The sequence below is a fragment of the Macaca mulatta genome, chromosome 10, assembly GCF_049350105.2.
Source record: "Macaca mulatta isolate MMU2019108-1 chromosome 10, T2T-MMU8v2.0, whole genome shotgun sequence".
Taxonomy (NCBI): domain Eukaryota; kingdom Metazoa; phylum Chordata; class Mammalia; order Primates; family Cercopithecidae; genus Macaca; species Macaca mulatta.
This window is the reverse complement of record NC_133415.1, coordinates 115097307-115113495: the sequence shown is the minus strand read 5'-3', so window position 1 is coordinate 115113495 and position 16189 is coordinate 115097307. Positions and strand designations below refer to the sequence as shown.

Below are 16189 nucleotides of genomic sequence, written 5' to 3'. Positions count from 1 at the left end.
CCTTCCCCCTCCCCCTCCCCTTCTCCTCCCCCTCCCCCTCCCCCTCCTTCCATCTCCCCCTCCCTCTTTCCATCTCCCCCTCCCTCTTTCCATCTCCCCCTCCCCCTCTTCCCTCTCCCCCTTTCCCCCCTCCTCCCCCTCTTCCCTCTCCCCCTTCCCCCTCCTCCCCCTCCTCCCCCTCTTCCCTCTCCCCCTTTCCCCCCTCCTCCCCCTCTTCACTCTCCCCCCTCCTCCCCCTCTTCCCTCTCCTCCCTCTCCCCCTTTCCCCCCTCCTCCCCCTCTTCCCTCTCCCCCTCCTCCCCCTCTTCCCTCTTCCCTCTCCCCCTTTCCCCTTCCTCCTCCTCTTCCCTCTCCCCCTTCCCCTCCTCCCCTCCTCCCCCTCTTCCCTCTCCCCCTTTCCCCCCTCCTCCCCCTCTTCCCTCTCCCCCTTCCCCCTCCTTCCCCTCTTCCCTCTTCCCTCTCCCCCTTCCCCCCTCCTCCCCCTCCCCCTTCCCCCCTCCTTCCCCTCTTCCCTCTTCCTCTCCCCTTTCCCCCTCCTCCCCCTCCCCCTTTCCCCCTCCTCCCCCTCTTCCCTCTCCCCCTTTCCCCCCTTCCCTCTCCCCCTTTCCCCCCTTCCCTCTCCCCCTTTCCCCCCTTCCCTCTCCCCCTTTCCCCCCTTCCCTCTCCCCCTTTCCCCCCTCCTCCCCCTCTTCCCTCTCCCCCTCCTCCCCCTCTTCCCTCTCCCCCTTTCCCCCCTCCTCCCCCTTTCCCCCTCCTCCATCTCCCCTCCTCTCCCCTCCCCCTCCTCTCCCCCCTTCTTTCCCCTCCCCCTCCTCTCCCCCCTCCTCTCCCCCTCCTCTCCACTCCCTCCTCTCCCTCCCTATTCTCTCCCTCCTCCCCCTCCCTATTCTCTCCCTCTTCCCTCTCTCCGCTTCCCCCTCCTCCTCCCTCTTCTCCTGTCCTCTGCCTCCCCCATCTCCATCCGCTCATCCTTCCCCTTTTGTTTCCTCCTCCCCCTCGCCCTCCTTGTCCCTCCCCACTCCTGATCCCTCCCCTGGCCTCCCCTATTCTCTTCTCCCCCTTCTCCTCCTTGTCCCTCCCCACCCCCTCCCATCCTTTCCCCCTCTCTTTCCACTTTCCCCTCCCCCCTCCTCCTTCCCTCACACTCACACGTCCTGCCCCTCCCCTCCTCCCCCCTCCTCACCCCCCATACTCACTCTCTTTTCTTCTCCCTTCCCTGCCCCACTGTCCACCCCATCATATCCTTTAATCTTTTTTTACCTTTCATTGTCCCCAACTCCCCTGCATTGCCTTCAGCAAAGGAAGCAGGAGCTGTCCCAGGACAATGCCACCCTGAAGGCCACTCTACATGCAGCTAGTGACACCCTGGCCAGCGTCTTCAGATTGCTGCACAGCCTGGACCAGGCCAAGGAGGTGAGTGCAGCCCCTGACCCCTGTCACCACCCCATCCATGGCCAACTCCCTCCCAGGCCCGTGGGCAGCTTTGTGTGCACACTTGCGTGCAGAGCCCACCCTCAGGGTCGTGGATCAGGTGGCTGTGAGCAGGATGAGGGGCTGCTAAGTCCACTCAATTTCCAGGAGCTGGAGCGCCTCGCCGCCAGCCTGGACGGGGCTCGGACCCCACTGCTGCAGAGGATGCAGAACTTCTCCCCAGCGGGCAGCAAGCTGCGTCTGGTGGAGGCCGCCGAGGCCCACGCACAGCAGCTGGACCAGCTGGCGCTCAACCTGTCCAGGTGTGTGGCCAGGAGAGGAGGGGCCCTGCGCCCACCCTGGGGATGCAGCCTGGGCCTTGGGAGGGCCCAGGGCCTTGGGAACGCTCCTAGGGGCTGAGGCCGTTGTCCTCAAAGAAGCCAGGCCTTCCTCAGCTTCATGGCAAGCTGGGGCCCAGAGTGACAGGAGCAGGCAGGAGCAGTACACCCAGCAGACGACAGGCATGGGCAAAGGCCTGGAGGCAGAACTTGGCGGGCGGGCGTGGGTGCGGCTGACCGTGAGCGCAGGAGGCTGGAGAGCCAGGCCGAGGGTGTCTGCTCGCCCGTGCTTACCTGCTCCTTCGACCTTCCCTTCCACTACAGCATCATCCTGGACATCAACCAGGACCGCCTTACCCAGAGGGCCATCGAGGCCTCCAGCGCTTACAGCCGCATCCTGCAGGCCGTGCAGGCTGCCGAGGATGCTGCTGGCCAGGCCCTGCAGCAGGCAGACCACACGTGGGCGGTGAGGCCCCTACCTTCCTCTCAGCCCCAGCAGGAGCGCCCCCACTGCCTGCACCTCCCGCAGCCCCGGCCCACGCGTCTGAGCCGCGGTCTGTCCTTGCATCCACAGACAGTGGTGCGGCAGGGCCTGGTGGACCGAGCCCGGCAGCTCCTGGCAAACAGCAGTGCACTGGAGGAGGCTGTGCTCCGGGAACAGCGGAGGCTGGGCCTCGGTGAGTGCTGGGCTCCGATGGGGGCCCTTGGGCCTGCTGGGCATCTAAGCTCTCAGGGACCCTCAGCCCCCAGCCACATGCACGCGTGGGGTTGTGGGTCGCCGCAGCGTGGCTCGGGGTGGGAGGGCTTTGGAGGTGGCTCCCCAGCTGCTTGTGTGTCAGCCCCAGGGAGCCCTGCAGGGGAGCCCAGGGAGGAGCAGCCTCCTGCAAGGCACTGGCTGCCACTGAGGCACCAGCTGAGGCACAGGGTACAGGGCAAGATGGTACGTGGCCTCTGCTCTGCTGACTTGAGGGCCACATGTGTGCCAAGCTGCGCAATGAGAACGGTGTGAGCTGCCAGAACCAGAGGGGTGTCTCTTCTGAGCCTCTATTGTTTCATCTGTGCGATGGGGACAGCTCTGCCTGCAGTGGGAACGGAGGCTGCGCTGAGACTCAACACCTCCCCACAGGCCAAGGGACTCCATGTCTGAGTGTCCCTGTCCGTCTGTCTGCCTGTGTGTCAGCCTGGGTCCTCCTGGGGTCAGAAAGGTGGAGGTGGGCTGCACTTGTATATTGGGGGTGAAGCTGCCTGGGAGCTGAAGCTGCCTCCCCCGCAGTGTGGGCTGCCCTCCAGGGTGCCGGGACCCAGCTCCGAGATGTCCGGGCCAAGAAGGACCAACTGGAGGCGCGCATCCAGGCGGCGCAGGCCATGCTTGCCATGGACACAGGTACTCGGAGCCTGGGCACGGCTCCCGCAGCCGGCTGACCACGAGGCTCAGTGACACTGGCGTTGGCCACACATGGCTGCTGACTGCTCACTGTGCTGTTGAAGAGACCCCCACAGTGGGCAGCTGGGGCCAGACACAGAACGCCTGCCAGGGAGGTGCCAGGGCTGCAGATAGCACACAACAGCCCCAGCCGTCGGGAGGCTGGCAGGCTTGGAAATGCTTTGGGTAGAAGTGGAGGTGTAGGTGGGAGGCTGTAGGCCTGGGGCGGGGGTATTGGGGCGCACCCTGCAGGAAGAGCGCCCAGGAGGGCACAGTGGTCAGCGTGGCTGGAACCAAGGGGCTGGCAAGACCTTGGGCGGTGAGGACCAGGGCTCCCACCCTGCGAGGCTTGGAGCAGAGGATGATGTGGCCTCACCCGGTTTCTGAGGGACCCCTGAGGCTGCTGGCTGTTCCCAGCAAGCCCAGGAGAGAGGGTGGGGCCAGGAGGTGGGAGGTGACACAGGGCACATGTCCAGGGACCAGCTATGGCCTGGGAGGCTGGGTGCCTGTCCTGGCATGGAGGGGGCGTCTGGTGGGATGGGTTTGGATTGCACTGCATTTCGGGGTGTCAGGGTCTCACACGATCCGTAGGGGGTTGGATGTCCCTGTTGCTGGCCCGACAAAAGGACTTGGGGACATGAAGCCAGAATGGTCCCTGCTGGCCTCTGCTGAGCCTGCCCTCTGCCCACCACAGACGAGACGAGCAAGAAGATCGCACACGCCAAGGCTGTGGCCGCTGAAGCCCAGGACGTGGCCGCCCGTGTGGAGACGCAGCTGCAGGCCGTGCAGGAGAGCGTGGAGCGGTGGCAGGGCCAGTATGAGGGCCTGCGGGGCCAGGACCTGGGCCAGGCGGTGCTCGACGCAGGCCGCTCAGGTGTGCCCATGGCCCTCGAGGTGCCCCTGAGGGAGGCGGGGCAGGGTGGGGGGTAAAAGTCTCAGGGCCACCACTCCCTCTGTGCAGTGTCCAGCCTGGAGAAGACGCTGCCCCAGCTGCTGGCCAAGCTGAGTGTCCTGGAGAACCGTGGGGCGCACAACGCCAGCCTGGTCCTGTCCGCCAGCATCGGCCGTGTGCGGCAGCTTATTGCCCAGGCCCGGGGCGCTGCCAGCAAGGTGGGTGAGAGTCCCAGGGGAAGGTGCACATCAGGGAGGGTGGTGATGAATGCTGATGGACTGTGCCCCGCAGGTCAAGGTGCCCATGAAGTTCAATGGGCGCTCAGGGGTGCAGCTGCGCACCCCACGGGATCTTGCCGACCTTGCTGCCTACACTGCCCTCAAGTTCTACCTGCAGGGCCCAGAGCCTGAGCCTGGGCAGGGTACCGAGGATCACTTTGTGATGTACATGGGCAGCCGCCAGGTACCGGGCTGGCTGGGTGGATGGGGCCCGAGCTCAGCATCTGTTTGGAAATGGGTGGTACCTGGTCCCCGTCCCGACTGTGTGTCTGTCACTGCTGCAGGCCACTGGGGACTACATGGGTGTGTCTCTGCGTGACAAGAAGGTGCACTGGGTGTATCGGCTGGGCGAGGCGGGCCCTGCAGTCCTGAGCATCGACGAGGACATTGGGGAGCAGTTTGCAGCTGTCAGCCTGGACAGGTGGGAGGCCCTGGAGAGAGTCCGGATGCCTCCAACTGTGGGGCCCATGCCCGTTCGCCATCCCTCACTTCTCCGTGCCCACCCGCCACCCCTCGCCTCTCAATGCCCACTCGCCACCCCTCGCCTCTGCCCTCAGGACTCTCCAGTTTGGCCACATGTCTGTCACAGTGGAGAGACAGATGATCCAGGAAACCAAGGGTGACACGGTGGCCCCTGGGGCAGAGGGGCTGCTCAACCTGCGGCCAGACGACTTTGTCTTCTACGTCGGGGGTTACCCCAGTACCTTCACGGTGAGCCCGCCTGGCTGGGGGCAGCCTGGGAAGGGCTCCACAGCCCCGAGTCACTTGTGTCCTGGAGAGCCATGGGTTCTCTTGGTATCTCGCCTCAGTCCGTCCTGCTGTAGTCTGAAGTCCCCTTGGTCCATCCTGGAGGGGAGATGCCTCAGGCCAGGTGCCCTGACCCAGCCTTGTGCCCACAGCCCCCTCCCCTGCTTCGCTTCCCTGGCTACCGGGGCTGCATCGAGATGGACACGCTGAATGAGGAGGTGGTCAGCCTCTACAACTTCGAGAGGACCTTCCAGCTGGACACGGCTGTGGACAGGCCTTGTGCCCGGTGCGTGTGGCCTGCCCTCCCCGTCTCCACCCACCCCACCCTCCGCTGACCCCAGAACTTCTGACCTGCAGCTCCAAGTCGACCGGGGACCCGTGGCTCACAGACGGCTCCTACCTGGATGGCACCGGTTTTGCCCGCATCAGCTTCGATGGTCAGATCAGCACCACCAAGCGCTTTGAACAGGAGCTGCGCCTCGTATCCTACAGTGGGGTCCTCTTCTTCCTGAAGCAGCAGGTATGCCAGGCACACCTGTCCCACCGTCCCCCCTTGCACTGATCCTGCCCCACACTAACCCTGCCCTGTTTCTGCAGAGCCAGTTCCTGTGCTTGGCCGTGCGAGAAGGCAGCCTCGTGCTGCTGTATGACTTTGGCGCTGGCCTGAGAGAGGCTGTCCCGCTGCAGACCCCACCGCCCCTGACCTCGGCCAGCAAGGCGGTAGGGCCAGGGTGGGGCCGGGGTGGCAGGGAGAGGAGGTGGGACGATGGGGGCGGGGCAGGCCACAGGGACACAGCTGGCCCTGGAGCCCGCACTGGTCCTGCAGATCCAGGTGTTCCTGCTGGGGGGCAGCCGCAAGCGTGTGCTGGTGCGTGTGGAGCGGGCCACGGTGTTCAGCGTGGAGCAGGACAATGTTCTGGAACTGGCCGACGCCTACTACCTGGGGGGCGCGCCGCCCGACCAGCTGCCCCCGAGGTGAGCACTCTGCCGCTGGGGCTCCGAGGCCAGGCTGTCGGGGCGGGAGGCTGGGCTTAGAGGCGACGCCCTGACCCACATCCCTGTGTCCCCGTGTCCCCGTGTCCCCGCATCCCCGCATCCCCGCAGCCTGCGACGGCTCTTCCCCATGGGAGGCTCAGTCCGTGGCTGCGTCAAAGGGATCAAGGCCCTGGGCAAGTATGTGGACCTCAAGCGGCTGAACACAACAGGCGTGAGCGCCGGCTGCACCGCTGACCTGCTGGTGAGCAGCCCTTCCCGGGCTGGGGGTGGCATCTGTGGACATGCAGGGGTACCTGCGGGCACTCAGGGACGGCCTCCCCGCAGGTGGGGCGCGCCATGACTTTCCACGGCCACGGCTTCCTTCACCTGGCGCTCTCGAACGTGGCACCCCTCACTGGCGACGTCTACTCCGGCTTTGGCTTCCACAGTGCCCAGGACAGTGCCCTGCTCTACTACCGGGCATCCCCGGTGAGACCTCACACCCGTGCCCACTCCCCAACCTGCAGCGGCCGTCGGGGCAGTCGGGACTGGGGTGGCTGGAATGAGTCTGGGTCCCCAGACTGGCCAGCTGACCTGGCTGCTGTCCCCAGGATGGGCCATGCCAGGTGTCCCTGCGGCAGGGCCACGTGACCCTACAGCTCCTGAGAACTGAAGTGATAGCTGAGGGGGCCTTCGCCGATGGCGCCCCCCATTACGTCGCCTTCTACAGCAATGCCACAGGGTGAGCCTGGCCGCTGGGCCCTCATATGAAGGTCTGGAGGGACACCCGCCTGCACTTGCCCAGACCTCTGTCTCCTCTGAGCCTCCGGCCTCCCGCCCCCCAGGGTCTGGCTCTATGTCGACGACCAGCTCCAGCAGATGAAGCCCCACCGGGGACCACGCCCAGAGCCCCAGCCGCAGCCTGAGGGGCCCCCGAGTCTCCTCCTGGGAGGCCTGCCTGAGCCTGACACCTTTCACTTCAGTGGCTGCATAAGCAACATCTTTGTGCGGCGGTGAGCCCGGTGGGCACTGGGGGGCAAGGCCCCAGCTGGCCTTCTGCAGTGCTGACCGCCTGTCCGCCCCGCACAGGCTCCTGGGCCCACAGCGCGTATTCGACCTGCAGCAGAACCTGGGCAGCGTGAACGTGAGCACGGGCTGTGCACCCACTCTGCAAGCCCAGACCCTGGACCTGGGGCCTAGAGGACTGCGGACTGCCACCCGGAAGGTGGGCGCCCCAGGGGTGAGCGGGCAGAGCTGGTGTGGCTGGAAGGGTGGCCCCCGTGCGGGCAGCCCCTGCATTCACCATCCATGCCCCCAGGCTTCCCGCCGCAGTCGTCAGCCCACCCAGGCTGTGGACCTCAAGCGGCTGGGCACTGTGGATCCCGCCTGCATGCTGCCCCCATACCTCAGGACCACCCAAGACACCTACCAGTTTGGGGGTTCCCTGTCCAGTCACCTGGAGTTTGTGGGCATCCTGGCCCCACATAGGAACTGGTAAGGCCAGACACAGCTGGGGTGGGCTGAGAGGGGCCGCGCAGGCTGACGCCAGCTCCGCTTGCAGGCCCAGCCTCTCCATGCGCGTCCTCCCGCGAAGCCCCCGAGGCCTCCTGCTCTTCGCTGCGAGCCTGAGGCCCAGCAGCCCCTCCCTGGCACTCTTCCTGAGCAATGGACACTTCATCGCACAGATGGAAGGCCTTGGGACTCGGCTCCGCGCCCAGAGCCGCCAGCGCTCCTGGCCTGGCCACTGGCACAAGGTATGGGCCAAGAAGAAGGAAGGTGGGCAGGGCCTGGCGGCCCTACCCTGACCCGCCTCCTGCTCCCAGGTCTCCGTGCGCTGGGAGAAGAACCGGATCCTGCTGGTGACGGACGGGGCCCGGGCCTGGAGCCAGGAGGGGCCACGCTGGCAGCACCAGGGGGCAGAGCACCCCCAGCCCCACACCCTCTTTGTGGGGGGCCTCCCGGCCAGCAGCCACAGCTCCAAACTTCCGGTGAGAACCATCTTGCCCCGGCCCTCACTCCCCACCCACTGTTCACCCCTGTCAGCTGCCCTGGGCCCTGATCCCTGCCCCGTCTGCTCCCTATAGGTGACCGTCGGGTTCAGCGGCTGTGTGAAGAGACTGAGGCTGCACGGAAGGCCCCTGGGGGCCCCCACACGGATGGCAGGGGTCACACCCTGCATCTCGGGCCCCCTGGAGGCGGGCCTGTTCTTCCCAGGCAGCGGGGGACTTATCACTTTAGGTCTGTGGGTGCTGGCATCCCAGGCCCTAGCAGGGCAGGGCAGCGGGCTCCGGGAGGTTCTGGGGAGGGGCCCCCCTTCCTTCTCTATCACAGCCTCTCCCTGCAGACCTCCCAGGAGCTGCACTGCCTGACGTGGGCCTGGAACTGGAGGTGCGGCCCCTGGCAGTCACCGGCCTGATCTTCCACTTGGGCCAGGCCCGGACACCCCCCTATTTGCAGCTGCAGGTGACTGAGAAGCAAGTAAGCCTGGCAGGGGTGGCACACCAGGGCTGGGTTTGCCTCTCCATTCTGGTGACCTTGGGGGCATGCCCTGACCCTCCCTCCTACCCCGCCAGGTCCTGCTGCGGGCGGACGATGGAGCAGGGGAGTTCTCCACATCAGTGACCCGCCCCTCAGTGCTGTGTGACGGCCAGTGGCACCGGCTGGCAGGTGAGGCCCCTCCTGTGGCCAGGGCACTCTGCCACTCCCACCCCAACCCTTCTGCAGAGAGGGAGTCAAGCGGGGCTCTGGGTGGGGCAGCTTCTTTCAGGACTGGAGAGAGGCCTGGCTGGGGACTACCTGGCCTCAGGAGTCCACCTTCTCCCACAGTGATGAAAGGCGGAAACGTGCTCCGGCTAGAGGTGGACGCACAGAGCAACCACACCGTGGGCCCCTCGCTGGCGGCTGCGGCTGGTGCCCCAGCCCCTCTGCACCTCGGGGGCCTGCCTGGTGAGTGCAGCCTTGATCAAGCGTGGTGGAGCTGCCCCTCAGGACTAGAGGCTGGGTAACCCACCCCCCTCCCACCCTCCTGTGGTGTGGAACAAGACAGAAGCTGGGTGGGGGACATATGTCTGGGAAAGGGCTGTGGGTCCCAAGCTGCCCTCCAACCACCCTTCTTCCATCTTCCCTGCGCCCCCAGAGCCCACGGCCATGCAGCCCTGGCCCCCCGCCTACCGTGGCTGCATGAGGAGGCTGACAGTGAACCGGGCCCCCGTCACCATGACTCGCTCTGCAGAGGTCCACGGGGCAGTGGGGGCCAGTGGCTGCCCAGCCGCCTAGGGCACTGCCAACCCTGGCCTCTGGTTAGGCCCTTGCAGGTGACTCCTCTCACTGCCCTTTGTGCTCACCTCATAGGTGTTTATTGGGATTCTAGGCTCTATGGGTGACAGATCTTGTTTCTGGAGATGGTTTAAATTATATCTTTTTAAATGAAAGAATAAAATACTGCAAAATGTTTTTATACTTGGCCCTTCCACCTATTTTTAATTGTGAGAGATTTGTAATCACTGGTTCCTCCTTAAAAATTAAAAAGTAACTTCTGTGTAGCTGAATGTTGACTTAAATACAGAGTCTCAAAACAGGTCTGGAACTGGCCTGGACAGAAGCACCAGACTTCTGGGGTGACCATTTTCCATCGTTAGGTCAAGTAAGTTTCTCTGGGATCCTACAGCAGCTCCTCACGCTAGCATCTGTCCAGCCAAAACTCCTTTGGGCAAAGAAAGGAGGCGTTGGCGGGTAAAAGAAAAGACTTTATTATCAGTGGGTGGGAGGTGAGGCTGTGCAACGCACTGCAAGCGCCGTCAGTCCCTCGGAGGATGGCGCGTGGCTCAGTCCAGGCTCATGTCCTCCTCTTCGTCCTTCTTGTCCTTTGTGTCGCCCTCTTTCTGCTCGGGCTTGGCGTTGTTCTGCATGGCTTTGGCAAACGCTTCCACATCTAGAACATGTTAAAGACACAAGGTGGCATCTAACCCTTGCCCAGAACTGGGGATCAAAGCAGTGGGATCAAGGGCAGAAGGGCTGTGACCTTCGCCCCCTCAGCCCCACTTCGCAAATCCAGGGGGACAGGAATGGACCCTGCCTCTGGCTCGGGCCCGGAGGTGCAGGCACAGCCACTTACCGCCCTTGTTGGCGGCCTCCACGGCCTCCGCAGGCAGACCGAACTGGCACATGAGGGGGCCCAGCTGCCCCGAGGCCAAGGCTGCGCTGAACATGCCCAGGGCCTGCAAGGAAGAGCCAGGCGAGGGCTGAGCTCCACCCTGGGCTGCGGCCCAGAGCCGCACTGCTGAGCTGCCAGCTCTGGGGGTCGGGCACACGAGGCACGGCCACGGTGAAGGTGGGGCAGGGCCTCTTCCTCCCTCCTGCCCACTCCCTGAGCACACAGCGGAGGGCACCCCGGGCCCGGCCTCTACCTGCTGGAACTGGGGCGAGGTCAGGGTGTTCTGGATCTCTTCCGCGGTCTGCGGCAGTGACTCCCCAGATGGCAAGTAGGGAAGCAGGCGCTCCTGGACGTCCGCGTTGGCGAGGATGGGAGCCATGATCTCTGGCGTCAACACACTGGCCAGGTCCACTGGGACACAAGAACACGGCCATCAGCTCGATGCCAGCCTAAGTGCCCACATGGAGGGTATGCAAGCAGGGGCTCAGCCCATGGCCCCAGCACCCCAGGCGCGCACAAGAGGCACACGCCTTGGGAGGTCAGCTTGCCAGGGACAGCAGGCTCCATGCCCCCCCAGCTCCGGGCGACAGCACACGTTACCTTGCTGGCCACCCGCTGGCCCAGCCGGTACATTCATCGTGGCCAGGATGCTCTGGAGGTCGCTCAGCTGGATGGGCTGGGTCGGGCTGGCTGCTGTGCTGGCTCCGTTCCCGGAACTGGGCGCAGGGCTCGGGCTAGTTGCTGAGGCAGCTGCTGGAGCAGAAGGGGCTGGGGTGGCACGGGTGGAAGAGGTGGTGGATGACGGGGTGACTGCTGCCGACTGGCTCCGGGAGCTGCGAAGACAGAGGGCACCGCTGGAGCGGACACGCCCCCACACAGCAGGGCCTACTCGCAGGGTCCAAGGTGCCAGGCCAGGATTCCCCGCTGTCCCTCCCATAACACCGTGGCGCCCGCATGGCGGAGCTGGAGCCATGGCGCTCACCTGGAGGAGGAGCTGCTCCCTGGAGGCCCGCTGCTCCCCAGTAAGCTGGCCAGGCCGGGTCCAGTCAAGGCCCCCAGCCCACCTGCGGGGGCAAGGAAATGCGAGCTCTTATGCCCTCTAGCCCACCAGGAAGAGCCTGCCCCTCCCCAGGCCAGAGGAGCAGGAATTCCCAACACCAAAGCCAGGAGCCGCGGGGTGAAGCGGGGCAGTGGGGACCACAGGCCTGGAGGAGCCGCGGGGCGGTGGGGACCACAGGCCTGGAGGAGCCGCGGGGTGGGGGGGCGGGCAGACATGTGCAGCCGTGTTCCGGAAGCAAGGTCACTTCTGTTCCATCCCATGACACAATTCATGTACTTAGATTAAAAGCAGATTCAGTCCAGATCCCACCCAAAGGGACAAGTATTTCTGAAGGGCCAAGCACACGGGTCTGTACTCCATGAACTAGCGGCAGGCAGGCGGCCATATGGGGCCAAGGGACCCAGGGCAGGAACCCCAGCTCCCTCCAGTCCCCCAGCCCCGCCGCTCAGCCAGCCATCCTCCTCTGAAGTACCCAGCCGGGGTCCTCACCAGGGGCCCGGAAGCCTGTGCTCACCCAGCTCTAGCCACAGGCAAACAAGCGCATTCCCAAAGGGGAACCAGCTTGCGGACACACAGGCTCCCCGACACCACGCAGACAGCTAGCAAAAGTTTAAAGGAAACAAAGACAGGGCCTCAAAGCATTCCCAGCAGAAGCTGCCTGAGAGCCCGGGAGGCGCATGTTACCCAGTCCTCCGAGGCCGGCTGGTCCGATGAGCTGCATGAGCTGACTGTGGCTCATGTTCCCCAGCAGGCTCTGCAGGCCGCCCTCACCTGGAAAACACTGCAGCTCAGGGGGGCCTGCCCTAGCCAGATCCACGCCAGCCCCACAGCACCGCCCCGGCCAGCCCCACTCCGGCCCCACAGTGCTGCCTGGGCCTCTGCTGAGCACCCCACTCGGCTGCCTCTGAACTCTACAGGCGGCACCACTTGAAGTGACGCAACGGTGGGCCACAGACCCGTCCTACCCCATGAAGATGGGACTGGGGAGTGACCCAGGGAGCTAACAGGGTGTCTAACTTAGAATCTTCTATTTCCACTTCCAAACAACCTGTGCGGAGGGAGCGAGGAGCTAACAGGGTGTCTAACTTAGAATCTTCTATTTCCACTTCCAAACAACCTGTGCGGAGGGAGCGAGTCATCCACAGTAGACTCTGGCCTCCCAGGAAACCCTGAGCTCATGTGACAGAGCTGACAGTTACCGCCTAGTGCAGAGAGCTCGTGGCCGCTGCTCCCGCTCGCCCCCAGAGCCCCAGGCATTGGGGGGTTGTTCAGATACTCGTTGACTTTCCGGCAGTGCTCCTCATCCTGGTCTGTCTTGGGTTCCTGCAGAGAAAGGACACGTAAGAGCAGGAGCCGGTGCCAGCTCACTCTGAGGGCCACCACAGCCATCCTGAGCTGGCTTACAGGTGAGGGACCTGAGAGGCACAGGCGCGTGTACCTGGCTACACAGTGCTGAGGAGACAGGACTCAGCTCAGCAGGTGAGGGGATGGCAGTGGTGCCTGCTGAGCACAATGCTCCGCGCCCTGCCCCAGTCTGCCGCAATGCTGGCTGTGCCCTGTCCCCCTCCACCCATTTCACAGATGGGGAGCCTAGGGCTCCGAAGGCACTTGGCTGCTGCCAAGCCAAGTCCTCTCACCCTCTTGCTCTCTGGGGTGTGGTTCTTTATACACCTGTCTCCTTCCTTCAACCAGTGGAAGGCAGCGAACTGGCCCGCTCAGCACACCACAGCCCAGAGCCACGGCAGGCCCTCACAATCGAGCACACGTGTGTGTCCCCACACGTGCACAGACCAGGGTCAGAAGCATCAACCTGCGAGCACACAGAGCTGGGAGCAGAGCACCCACGCACACCTCCAACAGCTATGGAGGCTGCAGGGCGCCAGGGACACTGGGAGTCCCTGCCCTCATGGGCACACCCCGAACGGCAGGGCGCCAGGGACACTGGGAGTCCCTGCCCTCATGGCAAAGCGGGGACAGGGACTTAAAAGTCATCAACAGGAAAATCGGGAAAAAAAGGGGAGAGGGTGGTAACAGTTGGACACTACTTCTTGGCAAAACCGTGGAAAAACACGTTCTACACCAGCAGGTGGCAAACTGTGCTCCCCATCTGTGTTTGCAAATAAAGTTTAATTGGAACTCGGCTATGCCTGTTCATTTCCCAGGCCACGTGCACAGTGCCTGCAGAGGTGAGCGGCAACACGGACCATCTGCCCCCCAGAGGCCTCTCAGACAGGGCCACCCTTGCTCTCGAAAGGGCCAAGGTTGGGGGTGGGGACAGCAGCTCCACCTCTGGCAGAGGGCATGGCATTCTCTCTCCACATTGCAAACGCACGCACACGCTTTCTGACCACAGGCCCGCCACCAGTTTTCACCTCCAGATTATACTGGCTTATGGAAAATAATCTGTGTACCAGGCAATTCTTTGCAACACTGCCTGTAACAGCACAAAAAACAGCAACAAGCTCAATGGTCACTGACAGAGGGCAGAATGAGCAATGGCCTCTGGACCCAACGGACGCTCTGCAGCTGTGGGTAAGAGAAACCCTGGGCGCTGATACCCCTGGCCTCCAGGACACACTGCCAGGGAAGGGGCAGGGCTGTGGAGAGGGAGAGGAGAATGCTTCGTTTCTGTGAGCCACACAGGAGCCCCTGCCTCTGCTGCGGGGGCCTCAGTGACCCACAGCAAGGGGCAGAGAGGGCACTGGGCATCGCTGGAACCAGGGTCAGCATGCCTGTCTGGCTGGAAATTCCACACCGCAATTGGGTACCCGGAGCCCAGCCTGGAGCCGCCGTACTCTGGGAGAGGACCTCGGCCCCAGGGAACACGCACCACAGTCCCGGGGTGGCATCTCAGGCCGTGTGGCCGGTGCCCGCTGGTTTGTAACAGCCAATTGCACCACACTGCAAGCAAGTTCCTAACTGAATCACAGGGCAACAAAAAGGCAAAACCCCAAGAGCTGCCCCGTACCTGCATCCAGAAGAAAAGCCGCTTGGACCCTGCCTTGAACTTCAGCACGTAGACCCTCCCGCTGGGGCACTGCGGCACCCGCTTGAACTCACAGTCGTCAGGGAAGATGATCAAGTCCTGGCAAGCCACAGGAAGAGAGAGTCAGCGGTGCAGATGGCACCACTGTGCCCAGTCTCAGGAGAGCATGCCAGGCCCTGGGTCTAACGGGGTGGGGTGCACAAGAGGCAGCTAAGCCGCCAGATCCCTCGCTGGCAGGGTCTCCCCCAGGTGGAGAAGCCAGGGTCAGAGACAGCCCATGAAAGGCAAGGCGCGGGGGAGAGAGCAGGAAATGGGCCTTTCAGATAGCAACAGGGTTTCTGAGACGTGTTGGGAACAACATTCCTAGAGTAGTTAAAAGGTCAACTCTGAACTACTCTCCAATGTAACAAAAAACAACTTAAAGTTTGAAGAACAAAGACGACTGAGTGAAGCGGCCAGGCAGAGAGCTCCAGGCTCTCCAGGGCCACACCTCCAACCCCAGGCACCTCACACGGAAAGTTCAAGACACACAGTGGCCGAGACGCCCCTGTCATCGCGGAAACCAGGACGACTCATCAGCACGACAGCCGATGACGGCCTCACGAGCGTTCCCCAGATGCGGCCAAGCCCCCACCGCGAACTCCAAAGCGAGGACTCCGAGGGCCCGAGAAGTCGCCTGTCCCGCTGTCGCGGCTCTGGGACACTCACGTCTTCCACGTTCCCGGACGTCCTGTCCTTCCAGCAGAAGTGAATAAGCGAGTCGTCCGTCTGCTGAATGTACACCAGCCCTTTCCGCTTATCCGGGGTCACGGTGGTCCCCTTCAGGGACATCTTTCCCGCCCGAAACTCCACCAGGTACTTGTTGGAGGCGCCCCGAGAGCCTGGCACCAGGCTTGGGAAGAGCGCGCCTGAGGTCGTCATCCTGAAAGCGCGGAGACGACGCTGAGACGCGGCGGTCACGGTCGCCTGCGGTCCGGCAAGCTCCCGCCCCCTGGGGTGTTTGGGAGCAGGGGGCCGGCGCCCAGAGCTGCCTAAGGCCGCGCAGGCCCCGTCCACACTGACACGCCGGGCTGCTTTCCGCGTTTCCCCCGCGCCCGCCGAACGCACCGCTCGCAGTCGGCGCTGGGCCGGGGCAGCCCCGCCGAGCCTAATGGGGCCGGCCCCAGGCGTGACGCCGTCTCCGCGGGGAACCAGCCTCGACGCGCCGCCCCGGCGACCCGCTCCGCGGGGCAGATCCGCCCGAGCTCCCGCCGAGCCCCACGCTCAGGGCAGCAGGCGGAACCGGGGCGGCGCCCGAACCCCAGAGCCCCCACCCGGCCCGGCCCCCGCAGGCCCCGCCCGCCGCGCCGGCCACCTTCTCGTCCTGGCTGACCCCGCCCCATCCCCGGACCAGCAGCCCCTGCCCCCGCCTCCGGTCGCCCCCGGCCGCCCCAGGACCTGCGACCCCCGCACCTGCCTCGCGCCCACACTCGTACGAGAGGCGCCGTCCGGGCTCTTCCTCCTCGGCGCCTGCCGGGCCCCGCCGGAAGCCCGCGTTCGGCCCGCCCCGCCTGCCGCTCTCGCCACCGATTGGGCCCCGGAGGCCCCGAGGCCGGCCCTAATCTGCCACCGATTGGCGAGGGCGACCGTCCATCGCACTCGCTCCTCCCCGGTCCGCCCCCGCGCCGGCGCCTCTTTTCCGGCGGAAGCGCGGGCCGGGAGGCGCGTGGGCCAGAGCGGCCCCTATTGTTGCTGTGTCATAGGGGAGCGGCGGCGGCCCCTAGAGGCGGCGCCAAGGACCGCAGGCGGGTTTCAGAAGCGCGCTGGGGACCTGCTGAGGTCGGGCCAAGCCCACCCCTCGGCGTCGCCAGCCCGGGCGGGAAGAGCTGTCACTCGTGTGACTGTGCCAGGGGATAGGAGGAAGCCGAGGAGTGCGGTCCGGCTCTGG

The 16189-nt window shown here is 64.7% G+C and overlaps 2 protein-coding genes and 1 long non-coding RNA gene across 11 annotated transcripts in view; 2 read left to right on the top strand and 1 right to left on the bottom strand.

Moving 5' to 3' along the window:
• Positions 1–9520, top strand: part of LAMA5 (laminin subunit alpha 5) — a 58642-nt gene extending 49122 nt beyond the window's left edge. Inside the window, exons 54-81 of one of the 2 annotated variants that reach the window (XM_077952131.1) lie at positions 1297–1413; positions 1579–1733; positions 2073–2214; positions 2323–2425; positions 3022–3132; positions 3866–4045; positions 4133–4281; positions 4355–4525; positions 4626–4762; positions 4899–5052; positions 5241–5374; positions 5446–5608; positions 5686–5808; positions 5915–6063; positions 6193–6325; positions 6409–6552; positions 6675–6805; positions 6909–7076; positions 7153–7288; positions 7382–7412; positions 7443–7557; positions 7625–7817; positions 7887–8051; positions 8148–8301; positions 8408–8541; positions 8637–8730; positions 8890–9009; positions 9200–9520. In XM_077952131.1, coding sequence (XP_077808257.1) covers positions 1297–1413; positions 1579–1733; positions 2073–2214; positions 2323–2425; positions 3022–3132; positions 3866–4045; positions 4133–4281; positions 4355–4525; positions 4626–4762; positions 4899–5052; positions 5241–5374; positions 5446–5608; positions 5686–5808; positions 5915–6063; positions 6193–6325; positions 6409–6552; positions 6675–6805; positions 6909–7076; positions 7153–7288; positions 7382–7412; positions 7443–7557; positions 7625–7817; positions 7887–8051; positions 8148–8301; positions 8408–8541; positions 8637–8730; positions 8890–9009; positions 9200–9339 — 3846 coding nt within the window. In that variant the 3' untranslated portion in view covers positions 9340–9520. Of the gene's footprint in view, positions 1–1296; positions 1414–1578; positions 1734–2072; positions 2215–2322; positions 2426–3021; positions 3133–3865; positions 4046–4132; positions 4282–4354; positions 4526–4625; positions 4763–4898; positions 5053–5240; positions 5375–5445; positions 5609–5685; positions 5809–5914; positions 6064–6192; positions 6326–6408; positions 6553–6674; positions 6806–6908; positions 7077–7152; positions 7289–7381; positions 7558–7624; positions 7818–7886; positions 8052–8147; positions 8302–8407; positions 8542–8636; positions 8731–8889; positions 9010–9199 lie in introns of both variants that reach the window. The other variant, XM_028828680.2, reaches the window with a different exon arrangement.
• A 271-nt stretch (positions 9521–9791) lies between these two features.
• Positions 9792–15802, bottom strand: ADRM1 (ADRM1 26S proteasome ubiquitin receptor). Of its 8 annotated transcripts, none has more exons than XM_077948231.1 (10): positions 15370–15783; positions 14971–15184; positions 14245–14361; positions 12476–12599; positions 11961–12047; positions 11199–11280; positions 10817–11070; positions 10470–10627; positions 10178–10280; positions 9792–9994 (listed from the first exon to the last, which is right to left on the bottom strand). In XM_077948231.1, exons 1-10 carry the CDS (start codon positions 15642–15644, stop codon positions 9888–9890), a joined length of 1521 nt encoding a protein of 506 aa, XP_077804357.1. In that variant the 5' UTR covers positions 15645–15783; the 3' UTR covers positions 9792–9887.
• LOC107000340 (uncharacterized) lies at positions 11931–13416 on the top strand. The gene is made up of 2 exons (XR_003720248.2): positions 11931–12219; positions 12606–13416. It is a non-coding gene; the product is annotated as an uncharacterized LOC107000340 (long non-coding RNA).
• Positions 15803–16189: the final 387 nt, after the last annotated feature.